This window comes from Podarcis erhardii, assembly GCF_964252035.2.
Source record: "Podarcis erhardii genome assembly, chromosome: 2".
Lineage (NCBI taxonomy): Eukaryota > Metazoa > Chordata > Lepidosauria > Squamata > Lacertidae > Podarcis > Podarcis erhardii.
The window spans coordinates 46019152-46038662 of NC_138498.1; the positions used below are offsets into that span (position 1 = coordinate 46019152).

Below are 19511 nucleotides of genomic sequence, written 5' to 3' on the forward strand. Positions count from 1 at the left end.
AGAGCTCCCACCGGTCTTGAAAGTGAGGGCTGTTGAGCAATATCCTTCGACTGCATTACATCTGTTGTACCTTGCTTCTAGAAACATATATCCATTCATAAAATCTGACGCTGAATACCACAGCTAGGTAGTAAGGGAAAGTAGGGGGGAGGAAAAGGGGGTGATATATCTATGGGAAAGCGTGCGTGAGTGCAGAGAAAAGACCAGTATTTAATAGGGTATTACTGTGTCTTATTGGCCACCTGATGTTATTATTCTGCTGGGCAGTGACAGATGCATCCTTGAACAGGCAATGACATTGAAAGCCTGTTTGGCAGGAGAGGGGACTTTTATTCAAAGTGATATTAAAGAATCGCTTTCCTGCATCATTTGGCAAAGGCAAGTAAATTGTTCATTCAGAAAGAGGACTGGCATGCGCGTAGGCACACACACTCACACACACACTCACTCTTATGCACGCACACGCTGAACTGTCCAAACGTGGCGGGATGATAATAATAATAATAACAACAACCTATCCCCTTTAAAGCTCCGCTTCGCCTTGTCATCCCAAGAAAGATCACTTTAGACAAATATGTCGCCTCCCAATTATCAGTTGCCTCAAGGTGTGCCGAGAAACCCGGCTTGGGCGGCTTCTTTTTCTACGTGCTTCCTTCCTTCAGTTAGCAACACATCCTATCTCTGGCTATATATATAAGATCGCTCTGTTCAGCCTTCCTAATAATATACAGGCGATGGGTATGCACAGGAACGAGAGGGAGAGGCATCTTTTAACGATCCCCACTTCCCCTTCATTCATATGTATGAACCGACTGAATATTTGATCAAAAGATTGAATAACAAGAAAGGCAGATCGGAGAGGGTGGGTGATTTTTTTTATTTTTTATTTTTAAAAAAACTTTGAAAAAAAATATTTATTTAATAAACCGCACCGGCTTTCAAAATAGACTGCTTGGTCAATTGCATCTTGTCCGGAGCTTGCAAAGCGTCGCTCTCCCACCCCCTCCCTCCGGTCCTAAAAATATCCCCCCTCCCTCCTCCCTCCAACCACCCCCAATAATAATAATAATCGCGCTGCAGATTGTAGAAAGGATTTGAGTGTGCAGCCAGAGAGAAAGGGATTAGAGAGCGAGAGAGAGAGAGCGAGAGAGCTGGAAGTTAAACTGTGCTGCATATTAAAAAAAAAAATAAAAAAAAATGGGCGGATTGGTCTCTAGCTGAGAGCTTGGTACCACCTTCCTTTCTAAAATAAAATCTGCCTGGCATGAAGTCACAGCCTATTTCACATCCGGTTTACCCCGGGACGTACTACTACTGTCTTGGTAAAGAGCAACGCTTTTTGTTGTAGAGCTGCGATCTGGATCCCCGGGAAAGGGAATTTGGGTGTTGGAAATCGGAGAGCAAAGCGGCGGCGGCGGCGGCGGCAGCAGCAACAGCGGCGGCGGCGGCGGCGGCAGCGGCAGAGTCCATGATGGCTGAGAGCGCCTAAATGAGTGAGCGGAGCAGCCGGTTCTTCGCAGCTCCCAGGCGCCCTCTCTCCTGCCAGCAGCAGCAGCCGCGGCATCTTGGGCGATTCTCCCAGGCGATTCTCCCGGACTTTGCCAGCACCTCGGTGGGGTCTCCAGGTAACGGTGCCTTTCTTCCCTTTTGCCTGAGCATCTGCTGAGCAGCTCCGTTAGCTGCCCCCACCCTCCCCACCCGCCTGCTTTTCCCGGGAAGAGCATTCCGTGGATGGAGGGGACTGGCTGCGCTGGCTGCTCTCCTAGCAGGTACCTGGTGGGCACGATTCGCGGATCTCTCTCTCTCTCCCCCTCGTCTCCCCCCCACCCACCCCACCCCCACCCCCTACCCAGGTTGAAATTCCGCAGCGATCGATGGGCAATTGATAAGCGGGTTTGTGGAGGGGGGAGAAGGAGAGGCGATGGAGATGGGGGTGGGGGGAGAGAGAGATCATTGGGAAGCGATCTGCTAGCAAAACAGCAACAAGAATGGCTTGCATTTTGCAGGTGGTGGGGAGGGTGGTGAGGAGAGTGGCTTTCTCCCGGAGAGAGGGAGGGAGGATATAAAGTTGCTATACCGGCAAGGGGGGGAAAAGCCCCCACAACAATCCCCACACACCACAAGTCTCCACCACAGGCATTAGAGAAGCAGGCAAGACCGCGGAGCCGAGGTCTTCCGGAAAATGCCTCTCGGTATTATTGGATGTGGGTTTTAACGGATGTGCCTAACATGGAAGACCGGGTGTGGGGGTATCTCCCCCCCCCATGCTTTTGCTCTTTCATTTTGAACTATTAAAAGAGAAAAAAATAATGGTGGTGGGAAGGGGAGGGGGAGAAAGAGGAGAGAAATAGGGAGTGAATGGGAGGAAGAGAAGGCATTTTTCTCTTTTGGCACTTGGAGTGTGTGTGTCCCCTTTCCACAGGCTGCATCCACAGGCAATTATTTCTAATGATTTGGTGACTTTCTTTATCGATGCCTTTATTTATTTATTGCGTGGGGGGGGGCGGAGGGCGAGGGAAGAGCACTGGCACCGGCTGGCATTTGCAAGATTGCTCGGGCTGAGGAAGAGTGCAAAAGTTATTGCTGAAAGGGAGACGATGTTCTGGGTGGATTTCATTCGTTTTGTTTCACCTGGAGACTGGAGATGCCACCCTCGTTTTTGCAGGGGGAGCAGCGCGATTCTCTAAGCATCCTCCTGCCGTGAGGGTCTCTCTCTGTCACTGCCTTGCCACGACTGTCCATTTGGAGAGGGCCCCCCATCTATTGCACCCTTCCTCGCCGTTTAGCTTTCAGCTTTCCTCACGCGCCAAACACAGCTCTTCTGTTACGCTGCCTCTCCTCTCCATGCCGTCTTGTGTTGATAGGGTCGTGTTGCCTGAAATTCGGCTCCTCGGTTCCATTGCTTTCCAATAGTCTAGTCAGTCCAAGTGCAGGAGAGGAGAGGAGAAAAATCTTGGGTAAGAACAATGCAAGTGAAGTGTATTCCAGCACTAGACACAGACTAAGAGGAAGGCAGCAACAGTATTTGCCTAAACAGACCAGGCTGCTTCCAGAAATATAATCTATAGTTTGAGACTGGGGTGGATGGGGGAACAGAAGAAGTGGGGCAGACTCTCTCTTTGCACATTAATTGAAACTGGGTTGGGCTTAGTCGTGAGGTGGGGGGTGAATGGAGACTTTTGTAACATGGGTGTCCTAACAACAACAACAATGGAGAGAGAGAGCGATTTTGGAGAAGACAACCTGCATGCAGTCATCAGCACATGATTTGATTATGGTGCATGCCCTTTAGATTGATGGAAGCATCAATGTGCATGGCCAGCAATGCAATCCTGGGGGAAAAGACATTATCCTGCTGCTAAAATTGCTTGGTAGCAAAGAAGGCAGGCATGGAGATCCCTCCAGAAGAAAGTTCTCACCACAGGACCTCCTGTGAATCTCCATGACCTCAGGGGACACCCTTTCCCTCAGCACTGAATGAGACAGTCAAGGGACACTTTCTCACTCATTAAAACTAAAATAATATTTAAATTCTTTCTGGTTATTTTATGTTGCCAGCAGAAAGAATCACAGATAAAGCACTCAAAAGTAGTAGAACTTAATGAGAATACTTTTTTTTTTTTTTTGGAGTGCCAGAGCACTTTAAGCACCAGGTAGATCAGATGGAACTAAATGAAGAGCCCAGCCTCTGGAGTGTCTAGAAATTATTAGATGTACTATGGATGGGGCCATTTTCTTTTTCTCTAAATGGTGCACCATTGTGATATCACTGCTTGACTTCAAGGCGAACCATCCAAAGTTCTTCTAGACCTGTTGTGTCTTCAAGCAGTTTTCCCAAGTAAGAAATGTTGACTTGTGTTTTTATTTTGTTTTCAGCTGAACATCTGTAATCTACCATGAAGAGGATGCATCTTCTCTGTGACCGCCTTTGGGCCTGGGTTCTCCTTATGAGCACACTAACTGGACAAAGGTGGGGAAAGAGTTTTTTTTTTTTAAAAAATTCATTAATATAAGTATGGAACTCTTTTTCTATTGGTTGCATCAAAAGAATAAGAAAGAAGCAGCACATGTACTGGGCTACTACTAATTGTATGTGGGGGAAGTTAATCCTGCTCAAATCCCAGCTAAGTCAAAATACGAGAAGATTGAAAGAAAACTACAGTTTGTTTGCATAACATCTTTTAATGCAATTGCTCTTCAAAAAAGAGTTCAGCAAGACTACTTTACCCACCCTAAGGTTAGATTAATGATTTAAATGCAGCTAAAATTAGATAGGCCTTTGCACAGATAATTTTTGCAACCATTTATTCTGCGCAGAGGGGAAACCACAGCTTTGTTTTAGCAATTTATACAGAGATTTCTTCATTGTCTGTTTTCACTGAAATTAGCAGGACTGCAGACTCTAGGACTGGACCTTACTTGTTAAGTAGTTGCTCTATAATACTGAGTTTGAGCCCATCTTCACTTTCTGGAAGTGAGTTCCATTGAACTCAATAGGATTAACTTCTGAGTAGAGGTTCATAGGTTTGTGCTGCTAAAATACACTGGGTTTAAAAAATGTGAACAATTGTGCCTAAATATTGTAGTTGTGGATTTGAAATTTTGGGTATGGTTTCACACCATGCATGAGAAGGATGCAATCTAATTGCATTATTAGACATGGGAAATTGGTCACTAACATCAATAGAATGTGAAATACACTTCAAACATACTGAATGGGGGATGGGGAGAATTCTTAGACTTTGAAATGTACATATAAGAATCACCTCTATCAGTAATGCATATACTGAATATATCATTGGAAATACGTTTTCATTCTGGATAACAAATTATAGGTACAGAATTGTTCCCCATAACTCCCTTCCCTTTATTCAGCAGCATTATATAAATCATTCCCAGGTAACGGTGTAAATGTGTGTTTGTGTAATGAGTTGGGGCAGAGGATTTTCGAATTTAGCTTCAGCATTTATTCTAAAATTACAGGACAATAAAATAAATATAGAAGCAAAAGATGTGTACAGCTCTATTTCGCACAGCTGATGAGTGATGAAGGAACAAAAACACTGGTTTCCTAAAGGAAAGGGGAACGGGAGAACTTTGACCCGTGGATATCTTCCTCGGTTTTGGCCATTTTCTCTTTATCATGTGCTGATGTGTATGTTTCACTGGAATTGTGGATTTGGAATTGGGAATCAAGATGCATTTGCCTGCTTTTGAAAAATTTTATGAGGTGTCACTATTATAATGACCTGTAGATGGAGTCAGTGCACAGTGTTTTATTATACAGTTGTTTAGTATGGAACCACAAACACAGTCACTGACATTTTCCTTCAAGATGTTCAAAATACACTGAACACCCCCCCCCCCTTAATTTCATAGATAAAATCCTTGCACAGGTTTGTCTTATGGCTGTTTAGAGATCAATAACACAAAGAGGGCCAGCCAAATGGAAGGCAGGGTCACAAATTTGTAATCCGACAGTTGTGTTTATAAATGGCATTGCCAATGCTTGTGAGAGGTTGGGCTTTTTAAAAAAAAAAGAAAAAGAAGGAGGACTGGTGGATTGTGTAAAGAGAAATGGTAGGAAACACTGTAAATTTCACATTTCTAATGTTTTGTTTTATGATGGTGGAGAAAGGGGCTTGTGTTCGCATTATATAGAGGCCTATTCAGAAGGAGACAACTGCTCAACGGAGTGTTTATCTGAAAAAAATAGCAAGACTTCTAAGTTGATGTCTTTAAAAGCATCATGTTCAGGAAATAGGTATTATCAATTGTATCTTCACAATGTTGCCAGTAGTATGTCACTTTGATCTTTATCTCTCATAAACATATGCATGCATTTATCAGTACATTTTCAATGATGAACAAATTCTAGAATATAATTGAGCATACTAAGGCTGCAGTTCTATACCCAATTTCCTGGGAGGGTGGTCCACTGAACTCAACAGGACCCGCTTCTGAACGGACATATATAGGGCTGTGTAGTAAAGCACACCAACTGGATTGCCCATTGAAATTAATGTTGCTTAAACCAATCACTGTTCACATAAACCCCATTGGTTTCAATGGGACATAACAAGGCCTATACATTTCAGATTTCACCCATTGCTCTTACCCACCTTCATTCTGATATAGGCATTGAAGAACAGCTTGGTTCCTAAGAGTCGTGTCCATCTGGTCTTTCTTCAGAGAATTGTGTTGGCATTTAGATTAATGGCACGTGACCAGGAGAAACACACTGAAGATCCTGCTGATTATGGAAAATGTAGTACAATAATTAGGCATCAGGACGCTTCTTGCTTCCACTTCCAATGAAAAAATGGGCCACTGCATTTCTGCAGGAGTTTGACCACATTGTACTTGAAAGGCTTTGGTACGTCTGAAAACCACATGGCAAACACGTGTCAGGAAGTCTTTACCAGATACAGCTCTTGGGGACATGTTGATATTGTGTCTCCAAAAGTGCAAATGACCTTCAGATGCTACAGGAAAGATGCAATTAGCGTATGAAGGCAATGCAGAGACCCGTCTTATCTGGAATGTGGCAGGTGGCCCTTAACAAACTATATAGGGTAGTACACTCTTGTTCCTTATGAGTAGCAAAAAAAGAAAAGAAAAGAACCCCCCCTTTGATGTTTAAAAATAATAACAGGGAATTTAATAAAAATCCATCAGTTTGCAAAGGTGTACTTAGGATAGGAATTATATTACACCTCTAGTGAGCTGATTATGTACTTTGTGGTTTTATATTCTGATTTTATTCTATGAACTGCCCTGAGACCTTCGGGTATAGGGCAGTATATTCTAACAACAGCAGCAGCAGCAGCAACATTTCTCATACAGAATCAAATTAATTGTAATTAAACACACTCTGTGTTTGCTTATGTGCATTTTTAACCGGTAGTTTGAAGGAGCACTGTTTCAATTTGAAATCTTTTATTGGGGGCGGGGGGGGGGGCGACATTTGAAAGAGCTATAGCTGAATTTTTCTGCTCATAAAAAGGTACTACAAACTAGCTCTTTCCCATATATCTGCTTGTTAGTTGTACAAAAATCTCATATTCACATTTAGGAAGAGTAACACTAGCTTAATATTGCATATTGCCCACCTCAATGACAGTTTATGGGAAAAGATGATCAGTATAATTGTACCTTATAAAACATTTATCCCCTTTGTTAACATTCATGAAGAGGTACAGTTCCGAGGACTTTTTGGAGCAAAGATTTTTGTTCATTACCTCACATCAGATACCCAAAAAAGGCTGATTCAGTAATAATGTATGTGACAAAGTGATCAAGAGGAAAGTAGCTTGGGGTTCAAGGGCTAAGTCCTGCTGAGTTTACACTGGCAAATGGCCCACTTTGCAAATAGGATCTTTCCCAGTTAAAGGGCAGAAGAAGGACTCCAAGATTTGGCTCTTAGACAACCATGATAGATGATTAGGAGAAAACAGTATGGCTTGTACTTGAAAGTGCAGAAAGGGGAGCACTTTCTTAATGACAAGAACTTCAGGTGTTTGAAGAAGAGGACAGAACTTAGCTCGTGGCCGTGGCAAATCCATGGAAACCAACTGCTACCAGCATTTATATATATCAAAACTGCATTCTGGTAAAAAGGGAGCTGTACTACCATGCTAACACATTAGCTTTCCAGTTGATATTCGTAGCTAATTTCAGCAGCTGGATCTAAAGACCTGCTGCATGAACCATAAAGCCATATCCCTGCAATTGCCAGGATGCCTGAACAGCCCTGCTGTCAGGTATATTGGGTGCAGATGTTTATTTATCATTTAGGCAGGAGGTATGAAATCTAGGAGAGAGAAGGGGAAACGTCCCTGCTATCTCAAAATGTAATTTCCTGTTTGCTAAGCAACGATTTAGGTATGTCTCCAGGTTTATTTTCCTAAAACAAAAGCAAAGACGTCAATAAAATTTAGAAGGTGTAAATGGGTTTTCATTTTAGTAAAGAAAAATTAGAAATGACTACACCTTTTATGATGGTGCCAACCAGTTTACAGGGATGCAAACAAGGCTGTGCTACATGGAGATATCATTGGCTGCAATTCGAAACATACTTTGTTGAAACCACTGCCACGTATTTCTAAGGGAAAATGTTTAGCAACGGGTTGTTGATTATTAGCTCTCAGTGCAATCCATACCAAGTCTACTCAGAAGGAAGCACCATTGAGTACAATGGTGCTGAATCCCAGATTAGTGGGGTTAGGATTGCAGTTTACTTCTGTTAGCATATTTAGATGATTTATGTACTTTTTTAAAGGTAAGCTTTCATAAACTGATTTTTTGAGGGAGGGGATTTAAGGAAAACACACTATTTTACACTCTTAAATCCCTAGACTGGAAAGTAGAAATAAATAAAGGATCAAAATCTATATACAGTATATAGATTTTACTGATACCAATTGGAGTCTCCCTGTACTTTTATATACGGAAGCATACAGTATATAGCCAAAGCTGCCTCTGCACCACCACCACTGCACAAAAGAGAAGTATTGGCAAACTTTGGGCAACCGTGAGGTTCCGCAGGTACTAAATGTTTGCAGGACCCCCCCCCCCCCAGCCAGGAACTAAAGGTTGAGTTACTACATGAGAGAGAGAGAGGAATAGACAGTCGAGCGAGTGAGCAAGGGAATATGTCTATATCTGTATCTTCCTGGTTCAAACTGAGAAGTTATTTTAAAATGTCTCCAGGGATGGAAGAGAGAGCTTTAATGTCATAGACATTAAAGAGAAATTAAAGAATGTAATATAACAGGATCAGGCACAAATGTGTGAGCCTCCCCTCCCCCCATGCTCAGTTGGTGAGTTACTATTGCAGGACAGAGGGAAGAGGGAAACTGTCGCAGTGGGAGGTCAATGAATGGAATAAAGGGTCTGAAATCTTGAACAGAAGCACCCCACATCACAACATTTTTTGTGGGGCCTCTTTTGTCTAATTTATTATCCATTTCTAGGCATCCCTGTGTATTGCTCTAAGCTGTCCAATGACTATGCATTCTTTAAAAAGAAAGCATGCAGGAGAAAGTATCCTATAATGCTACTACAATCTGGCATGATGGAAGAGATTTTGCATCTATAAATCAGTATAAGCAAGATTAAGCAGATTTCAGAATTATGATTTTGTAGGTTTGTTGGTGGATTAATGGTGTATAATGTTAACAGCAGTGTTTTCCTCCCTAGCTATGGACAGTCAACTTCCTTACAAGATGAAATTAAGGACAACACAACAATATTCACTCGAATTCTGGACCGCTTGCTTGATGGTTACGATAACCGCCTGAGACCCGGATTGGGAGGTGTGTGTTATCTTGATTGACTTTACGAACAAAATTGCCTAAAATGATTGTTCCTTTTGCTCTTTGAAAATGTAATCATATTACCTTATATGTTTGTAAACTGATAAAATTAACGAAGAGGTATTGAAAACTGATCCATCCAACAACATTCCCTTGCTAAATCCTCTCTTGTGGTCATATAAACACTTCTTAATATGCAGCCAAATTCCATGATCCAAAAGATGAAAAAAGTCTGTTCCCCTCCCCGCTCCCGGATCCTCTCATAACATTGATTAAGGTCACAAATCTAGGCACATTTACTTAAGAGCAAATCCCATTGAATATAATGGGATTCACTTCCATTGGGTTGGGCAGTAAATATCTGAATCAAAGTAAATGAAAGTCTCATCTTCCATGACTGATGCTGTATTAAATCTTTAAAGACCAAATCATTCCCATTAAATCAGATTTATACTTTGCTCCCAGATTGAACACAGTTAGACTGAAGGTAGCAGTGGTGATCATATTTGTTTGTAAGTAATTCCCACTAATGACAATGGGGCATACTATCATATAAATGTGTCTTGTGATTGAGACGCTAACCCTGTTGGCAGAAGTGGGTTAAGGACTGCCTGATCAGTTCTAACAGTTGACTTCAGAGCCAAAATCAGCCTTTTTACACAGTCCTGAAAATGTGAAATATGAACTGTGACATAATTAGGAAAGTAATCACATCACAATTTTTTTAAAAAATAATAATGGCAAAAAAGAGCATCTTTAAACCTAACGTCGACTGTATTTCTTGTATTATTAACATATAATGCTGCTCTAGGATTTTTTAGAATGTATTCAAAAATATTTTCTTCTTAAGAGTTCTCTGATGCTGCAGTCTACCACAATTTATGTGGGAGACTGTCCCAATTTCTACATCTGATTGTAGTTCCTCACTTTACAGCAAAGACTGCTTTCAGCATCCAGGAGCACTCTTTTCGGGTGTGGGTGGGTGTGAACAGGGGGCTACAACAGGAAGGGACAGCTTAAGATGTGCTGGTGATATGTCTAGGCACTAAAGATATAGTATGCTCAATGTTGTTCCTAATGGTTTTTTATTTGATGCATCAACTTGTATCTAATATTTGTCAAATAACTTTCAAAATCTTATGAACTTCCAAGGACATGACCATTAAGATAATTACCGAGATCCAAAGAACACATGTGTGTGGATGTGTCAGAGAATTGAGCAGAACTTTGACTTCTATTTCTCCTTCAGGAGTTCTTGCTGTCATAGAGACAATGTCTTGGATCCATAACCAAAAATGAAAACCCACTCATAGGGCTCTACCTCTGGAGGAAGGATGGCAGGCAATTTTTGCTGACTCCTCTTTTCTCCTGAAGACTCCATCCCATGCCCTCTGAGAAGCTGCTCTGGAGGGTTAGACCCTTTCTAGAACAGTATGGGAAGCAGGGGGGGGGGGGCGGGTTTGCAGAGGGAATCAGCAAAACTTCACTCACCCTTGTTTAATCCAGCGGGAGACTCTGTTGAGTCTCAGCCCCTTTGTACGGAAGGAACCCTTGTATTCATGCAAAGGATGTCCGGATTCAACCCGGCATGTTTGCTTGAATCAGATGGTACGTTGTCTCTTCAGCAGCTGGAATTGCTGCAGCAAAAACAGAAAGCTAAAAGAAAAAAGAAAAATCAGCTGTATGTATAGTTCTCTCATCTGTGCACATATCATTTCTTTTGATCCCAAACCATCTACTAAGCATAAAATGATGAAAAAATGTTCAGCTATCAGGTATGTACGTTTCATAGAAAATGAAATGTTTTTCCACTTGTCATATTTAATTTCAACAACCCTCAAAGAAGCATTCATTTGCCACACAGAAAACACAAACATGCGCAATCTATCATCTAACCAGTTATTCAGTGCCTCCCCCACTCCCCACCCCGGTTATCTGTTACTTTTATCAGATTCCCCTGTAGATGCTGAATAAAGTCTTTATTATAATGGCATTGAATTTAGCAATGATTGTCTTTAAACTTTGGCTTTGTTGAGTATATATTGTTCATAGATTATGAAGAACTGAAGAAAATGGATTGTTCTGCACTGAGGACGTTGAATTTAATTTTGGAAGCTATCTATAAAAAAAAAAAATGAGGAATCATTCTGCCTACTTCCTGTGCTGCTATTTCCTCTACTTTCATGTAAACTCAAGGATTAGCCCAGAAATAAATATTTCTTGATCCTTGATTAATACAATAGTAGGTTTTAGTCAACTGCAATGGTTCTCGCCGAACATACTATACAAGTAAAGCTGGATGGATCTCATTTAAGAATAATACATGAATTAGTGGTAATGCCTTTTCTGATTAGGCGAAGGGATAATTTGATGCAATTTAAATCAATTATTAAAAATGATTCAGGGGTATTCAAGCTGCTGTGAGTGGAGATTAAAGGGAGGCTTGGGAATGCCATCCATAACCTGTGAATTGGACGGAAGCAGGATGAATCCAGGTAGATTATCTATGCAGTGCCAGTCGCTAGTTGCAGCATACTTAGTCCAAGGCTATCTCCTTTATTCTGAAATATTTTCTGCATTAAAGTGCCTTTTTTCTTCTGACCACCTCTTCCCCCCCCGCACCAAGACATAAGGTTTAACTCCTGCATATAGCCATGAGACCAAGAGAAAAAGAACTAATTAAATTTTGAAAATTGATTTCATTCATGATCACGTATAATCACGACAAGCTGTAGCACAGATCAGCGGCCCCATTTTCAACATATGCATTGGCATAGCCAACAACAGTGGTAGTTTGCAGTAGTTTGTTAACATGGCACTTAAATATGTCCCCAGTGTGAACTCGTTTCTTTTCTGATAGAGAAAGTTCTGGGATTTGTCAATAAAACATTTGAATCAAGCCATCAAGCATGTAACTTTGAGAAACAGCACATTTTACTGGTGTCTGTCTAATAAAACTGTTGCTACCGATTCAAAGGAACAGCTTCCCAAAAAGTATTATCTATAAAACCCAGGAACTCTGTGTTATGGAAGACATTTTCAGGGCCTGTGTGTACATTGTGACCACATCACTGGCTATACTATAGCCATTGGGTTGGTGGCCATTAACAGCTAAAAAACTGTTGCAGTGCAACTGGTGAGAGTCAAATGTGCCTTGTAGGATATCTGAGAAAGGTGCAATCTTTAAAACAGCATTATTTATGTGGATAAAGATAAAATAACATAAAATCATGCCTTTAACCACATTTTCAACATGATATGGAACCTGGAGATGTCTAAGGCCACAATCCAAGCTCATTTCAGTCAAGACCCAAGACAGTTTGGGTCTGTCCCCAAACTGATGTGTTTGGGTGGGAGAGGAGCTGGATCCCCCAGATCTAAAGTTTTCAGAGTTCTCTGATACCCCTATCGTTTAGGTTTCTCAAAATCAGGTAGCTGCAGGTGCTGCATCCTTTGGCAGGAACACACACACGATGAACAAACATTCTTATCCTGTCTTTTGGCAGCATGGCTTCTGAAGATTGCAGTATAAATATATTCTATTCCCATTTTCCTTGGCCAGCATGAGATGGAGATGGATTAGTCAAGGCTCTATAGAGTTTCAAATGTATAGCTCTGTATATGTGTGGGGTTGTTTTTGAAGACAATTCCTATTACATGTGCAATGATACACTCAGTGGAGTTTTGACCCTTGATCCAATTCAAATTCTATTTTCATACGGAACTGAATTTGTATCCTCTTGTTCAAGTAGAATCCATCAGTTCGGATAGCTAGGTCCAATAATTATCTCTTAGGCAACCAAGTCCCCCCCCCAACCTTTTAAGTAAACAGCATGTATTTGTAGATTAGAATGAACACCTTCCATCTTTGAGTTATTATTTATCCTTAAACAAGTGCTCCAAAATAGAAAACTTAAATAGCTCAGGTAAAGATTGAGGAGATAGGATGAAGATTAGATTCTTTGGCAAGACCAACTCACCACTTGCAACAGCTTTATTTTTAAACAGAGATAATGGCACTTATTGACATTTAGATTAGTGGCATAAGTAATAGTATATCACTTGTATCGATTGATTGTCCATCAATTAAAGAAGTTATCCTGAGATGTTTAGCAGAACACAGACCTATGTCAACTAGTATGCTAATGGGTAAAAGTGATATCATTATTGCATTTCACCTTCCAACATACAGATGCCTTCAAAGTGCCAGAGAGACATCCAACCATAATGTCCTGAAGCTATATATTTGTACGAGTGCGTCTTTCAGCTATGATGTTTGCAAAATCCCTGCAGTAAATAAAGCATCATATTTTATGCTGCAGTGCTACTAATAGTTAATTCACCTTACTCAAAGTAAGCCAGTGCTACAAGTCTTAACATCTGGTTGGAGCCTTGATCACTGGAAAGCATTCCAACCAGGTCTACAAACCCTCACACAAATAAATCCAACAGGCTTTAAGAATTGTTAAGCTCATGTATTTCGATGGGTGGCTATTAATCTTTAGTCACACAAGAAACTATGAATCTTCCACTGTATCCAGTGACATTAGTATAATAATGTCGAAGCAGCCAGACTAGCTTGTTCCCACCTGATCATGTTTTATTCTTCCTTTTTATGGTTCATACGGGACATATATTGGCTTCATATATTAGATCAACTGCAACGGTTTGGTTGTTGATTCTATGTAGTTGGTCATTATTTTAAAATAATATGTTCTAGTTGTTTTCTACATCCCAAAGGAGACTGTGATGTCTTCCCCTGCCCTGAGTGTTTCCCTTATGAATTGAGAGTGATGGCCCATTTGTTGACTCCAACATCCTGCCCTCAAATCACTGTGATTGGAGCGCACTGGGAAAAAAACTTGCTGTGATTAAAACCTAGACCTGTCCATCCTAAAAAAAAAAGGCCCCCACCTTTGCATTTCTCCTTTGCACCCCCTTCCCTTTCAAGCTTTGGGCATTTCCCTAGTCAGCTTGGTTTTGCTTCTCAGAAGAGGGTGGCAGCAGTCATGCATTTAACTTTATGGAGAAATTAATGCAACAGAGCTGCTTGCAAGGTTGTACAGCCCCCTATTAGCCTTTAACACATGCTTGTTAATAGAGTGATTCAACTGGGGAGGGGGGATAATGTGAATGACTATCCTAAATCACCCTGATTTACCTCATTATTCAGGGTACACATAGAGCAGAGGCACAATCCTACTCTGTTTACAAACTTGTGAGCTGAAAACGGGCAAATGCTCCAGTTATACTTCTGCTAACACACACACACACACACACACACACACTTCTGAGTATTTTGAAAAAGTAGGCCTTTTATGTTAGAATTTCTTTTAGCTCCTTTCTTTATGGCTTACATTGAGTGCTGAAGACCTTAACCCACAACCTCTTCTTAGTTCCCTTGGCCCCCAATGCATTTTTGAGGATGAAATGAAAACAGAACAGAATTGCACTCCCTCTCTCCTTTTCATAAAGGTCATCCATAAGGATGCCTGAGGCGGCTTTGAGTCCAGGTTGGCATCAGGTTTTGTAGACCAAAGGAACACAATTCCATCTAGATGGTGGGTGTAAACGCTCAAACTAATAATGGTAAAAGAAGAGATGGTTATCTTTCATTGTGAAGTAATACCCCAAGTCTGTGAGTCACTTGCTCTAAAGTGTCCTATGTAAGAATGAATCATTATTTTTGGAGCATGTAACAAAGCACAGCTGAATCATCTAATTGCAAAAGTGGTAAACAAGCACATGCATGTCTTTTTAAAAAACACGAATCTACAAAAGGGCAGTTCCCTTCTCAGCGTGCAGAAATTATCATCATCATCATCATCATCATTAAAAAAACCCCCACAGAATCTACTCAGAGAAAGCTAGTTATTCAGGTAGAGTTTAACAACAACAACAACAAAAAAGTCACATAACATGACTGATGACATAAATGATGCAATTTGGGACGAGAGGACTCTGGGTAAGGTCAGAACACGACATATTGTAATTGCTTAGGGCTGTCTGCATAGTCATAGCTGCTGAAAAGCACTGAGCACCAGCACTCATTCATCTTTTACCTAGGCCAGGTTAGCCAAAGTGGTGGCCTCTAAATGTTGTGGATATCAGCTACCATCAGCCCGAACCAATATATGGCCAATGCCAAAGAATGGTCTAAGTTGTTATCCAGCACCTGGAGGGCACCATGTTGGTTTATCCTGACACTGATCATCATTCAGAATCACTTTGGAAAGTCAGGCACTCTGAGCACACATATTTAAATATAGGAATTTAAGCTAATTTAATTGCATTGAATTCAATAGGACCTGCCAGTTAAACCTTTGAGATGCAATGCTAAGAGGTATATAAAGTTTGAGAACTAAACAGATTGATAAAAATAAACCCAGGCAGCCTGTTTCACAGGAAAATATACATCTATCACAATCCTAGGAATGCCTACTCAGAAGTCCCATTGAGCTCAGTGGGATTTACTCCCAGGAAATGTATATAGGGCTGCAGCGTTCAGGAACCAAGGCATTAAGCATTAAGTTAAGCATTAAGAGGAATCCTCTCCTCTCCAGTCTGCTCCTTTCACCCTTCTCCGTTCTCCATTTCAGTTCATCCCAACCCAACACAGATTTTCCTGGAAAATAGGTTTTCAGGGTTTGCACTGAACCTATTTGTGTGTAACATATACTGTAGCTAGGTCCCTTAGTCGACCTAAGGAAAAACATTAAATCTAATTTGCTCTTTTAGATGAGAACACAGCCTTCAGTTCCCAAGCAGTTTGCTCCACCAAGAAATGAAGACTCATTTTTCAAGATGAATATTTCTTTGGGGAGCAAGAGTAACCTTACAACTTCAGTGCTTTGAGGTTAATTCTCACTATGACCCTCTTTAGGATTAAGCTCCAACCCAATTAGGCGTCAAGAAAATCCGTACCTTTCTCTAAGGCAATTAATATTCTCTTGGAAGCAGGTTTGACTAGGCCACATCCATTTTGCTGGAGGACTAATTAGGAACACTCACTGTCTAACTGCCTCTTCAATATCATTTGTATGGTTGTCAGTCCTAAGAGCAGTCAAAAAATAGCCCTCAAAAGTCACTGTGTGACAAAGCAACCACAGCTGGAATATTACAATATTATTCTTTACTTCCCAGGAAAACATGAGTTGATATTGAGCAGAATGTCCAGAGTGAGAAATCAACTCTTTATTATAAAAGCTACACTTGTAAGTTAGGGGAAGGCATGTCCATCAGTCCTATATCTCTCAGCTACTCCTAGGTGTGCACCCTATGAGGCAACAGAGAGGCCCCACCCCCGACTGCAGTTTATGTATCTCCCCCTATTTGAGCTGTGCGCAATACCTTCTGCTCCTCCATCTTCAATTCTCTTCTAGCCCTGGGCAAAAGTGGAGCTGAAGAGGTGGGGGCAGGAGGAGGAGGAGGAGGTGTGAAAACGCTTGGCTTTACACCAGCCTGACCTATCTGTCTCCTTCCCCCAGTACCTGTTCCTTACTCTCCAATCCTGCAGCTTCTCCTGCCTGTGACTCTTATCTCCTGGCTCCTGGTTACAGGTTCCCCCAGTTCACTGGTCCCTTATTCCAAGTCAATCTCCAACCCTGCGTCTCCTGGTGCCCATATATCAGTATCCAGCCACCACTCCTCGGTGTCCAGCCAGTCCCTGACATGTGCTCATTGCTCCTAATTCTTCTTCTCAATTCAGATCAAAACTAGTTGTTGTTTTTTTTGCAGGGAGGGGGAGTGGGATGCCTCAATTACAGTATTTCAAAAGAAACAACAGGATAGATATGGACTGTGGCTAACACCAAATCTGTGGTGGGAGTGCACTGAATGCAGAGTAAACGGCAGTGTTGAACTTACCTCGAGTCTCACTCGAGGTGGAAGCACAGACCTACCTAAACCAGCCTGTAACAGTGCACATGTGTTCACCCATGGATTTATAAAAGGAATGTGTCTGTGGTGGCCACTTAGGTGTCACAAAAAGGACATATATTTGAATAAAATGTGCATATGCTAATTTATATGAATACATGCACATTTCAGAGTAATTACAGTAATTTAAATTTATTTCTTTATTTTAAAGGCTCATAGACTGCAAAAATAAATGAAGTGCCTAGGCAGTGAATAGAACACATCCATAAAACAAAATAGAATAGTACTTGTCTGGATAGTAACGCACAATGACAAAAGGATCTGTATGCATCAGAAAAGGCCCATATAAACAGAAAGTACTTCATCAGGCAATCGAAGCAAAAACATTGATGGTGCTTGCGTATTATAAATAGGGAAAGAGTTCCACAACCTAGGTGTCTCAGCATAGAACACCTCAACATAGAAATACAATCTATCATTTCTCTGTAGCCAGGAAGGCCAATCAGGTGCCTGATCAGTCTGCTGGGGATGGAAATAATTTGTAAGCAACAGCATACTGATGGTTTTGTGGATCTGGGCCAAAATGACTAAGTTAATGATATGGGCCAATTTTGAATATAGGAAACTGCTTTATAATGAGTCAGACCTTTGCTCCACCCAGCTCAGTAATGTCTGCACTGATTAGTAGGAGCGACCCAGTGTTTCAGATGGAAGAGGAGACGCCAAGAATTGAGACCTTCCACAAGCAAGGCATGCTTTCTACCATTGAGCTAAGCCCCTCCTCTTATTTCGTAGCTTCTAAAAGTCAATGCGTTCTTTGTTTGGATAACAGCTTCTGGTTTTGGATCTAATGAAAGCTATTGATAAGCACTCACTATCCTAATTTCCTGCTTCATCAGAGCGTGTAACTGCAGTGAAGACCGACATCTTCGTCACCAGCTTTGGGCCTGTTTCAGACCATGATATGGTAAGTGCCATCCTATCTTCTCTCAGTCTCGCCCTGTCTGCTTTCTGCTTCTAGACCAGTTTTCCGAGTCTTTCACATTGACTGATTTCAGTGCACTTAAATATTCACCTCAAGTGCTATCCCAAGTTTGATAGTTCAATTTGTTTGAAATGTTTGGAGCAGTTTTTCCAATATGGGGAAGCATCAGCAACTGGGAAGGAAGCATTCCCCGTGATAAAGCATGTTATTATGCAAATTGATTACTTGAAGTATGTGGTGCAGATGACAGTAAATTATGATAGTAAATTATATCTTGTCTGATTGTTCAGGCCATCCTCAGCACAGTTACTGAGGACACATATACCTCACCTAAAGAATGGGTAATTGAACTGCAGGTTTTTGTGGTTGTCATTGTTGTAAGGATGATGTCAGGCATGACTACTCAAGTCGTTAAAAGCCTGACCACCCACTTTACTACATATAAAGAGGTAAAGTCAAAATAAAAACCTATAATAAATGCATCTGTGGGATTTCATTATCCATTTTGTACCTAAGCAACTTGTGGTAAGCCACAAAGATGTAGCCTTTTCAAAGAGATATTCCCTAACATTGAGTATTGATTAGCAAACATGCCAAATTATGACATAATTTAATAAAACTAAAAGGATTTAAGAGGCCAAAGTTAGCAAGACTTTTTCATACCCTTGGTTGTAGTGGTCTACCGATTTTTCAGGTAGATGTGGTTTGTTATCTGTAAATCATATAATGGATATCTTCTGAAAAAGACATATGAATTGCAAAGTCAATTTCTTTTGGGAGCTGCAAATACTTTTGCAGAACCAGTTCCAGAATACTCCCTTCAGGAATCTTGAAATATATGGGCCATGAATATTATTGGAAAAGTTCTTTGTGGAGTGACAACCACAATTGTTATGACTATTATGATTACTTGGTTTCGCAAGATCGTAGGAAGAACTTTCCTCCAAACCATGCACATCCAAAGCACTCACTGGATGCCCCATCAGGGCCTATGTGCATAGATCTCAGTTCAAGTGGACTATACAATTCCAATGTCTAGTGCACTGACATCAGATGTACTGAGGAATGATGATGAGTATAGCCTGATCCCACATTACTTGCGTGACACTATGAGCTGAATCAAGAACAGAGCCACACACCTGGTGCCACTCTGACACTACAGCCCTGGGCTAGTCTTGTCCCCAATGACTCTGTATCAAGTATCTGTATCTTACACATAGCTGTTTCTTATCACAGATCCCTGTGATCAGTGCAGATTTTGGGGGCAGAGCTAGTCCAACAGTGAGGGCAGGACTAGGAAAGTGTTCTTATTCCTGCTTCAGCTCACAAGT

At 41.2% G+C, this 19511-nt stretch overlaps 1 protein-coding gene across 6 annotated transcripts in view; it reads left to right on the plus strand.

The window, feature by feature from the left end:
• The first annotated feature begins 767 nt into the window (after nucleotides 1-767).
• Nucleotides 768-19511, plus strand: part of GABRA1 (gamma-aminobutyric acid type A receptor subunit alpha1) — a 37905-nt gene continuing 19161 nt past the window's right edge. The window contains exons 1-5 of one of the 6 annotated variants that reach the window (XM_081851623.1): nucleotides 768-862; nucleotides 1349-1625; nucleotides 3877-3970; nucleotides 9202-9317; nucleotides 18095-18162. In XM_081851623.1, the coding sequence (XP_081707749.1) occupies nucleotides 3897-3970; nucleotides 9202-9317; nucleotides 18095-18162 (258 nt within the window). In that variant the 5' untranslated portion in view covers nucleotides 768-862; nucleotides 1349-1625; nucleotides 3877-3896. Of the gene's footprint in view, nucleotides 863-1110; nucleotides 1626-1674; nucleotides 1770-2078; nucleotides 2193-2356; nucleotides 2436-2573; nucleotides 2958-3876; nucleotides 3971-9201; nucleotides 9318-18094; nucleotides 18163-19511 lie in introns of those variants that run through there. The other 5 variants (XM_081851624.1, XM_081851625.1, XM_081851626.1 and 2 more) reach the window with 5 other exon arrangements.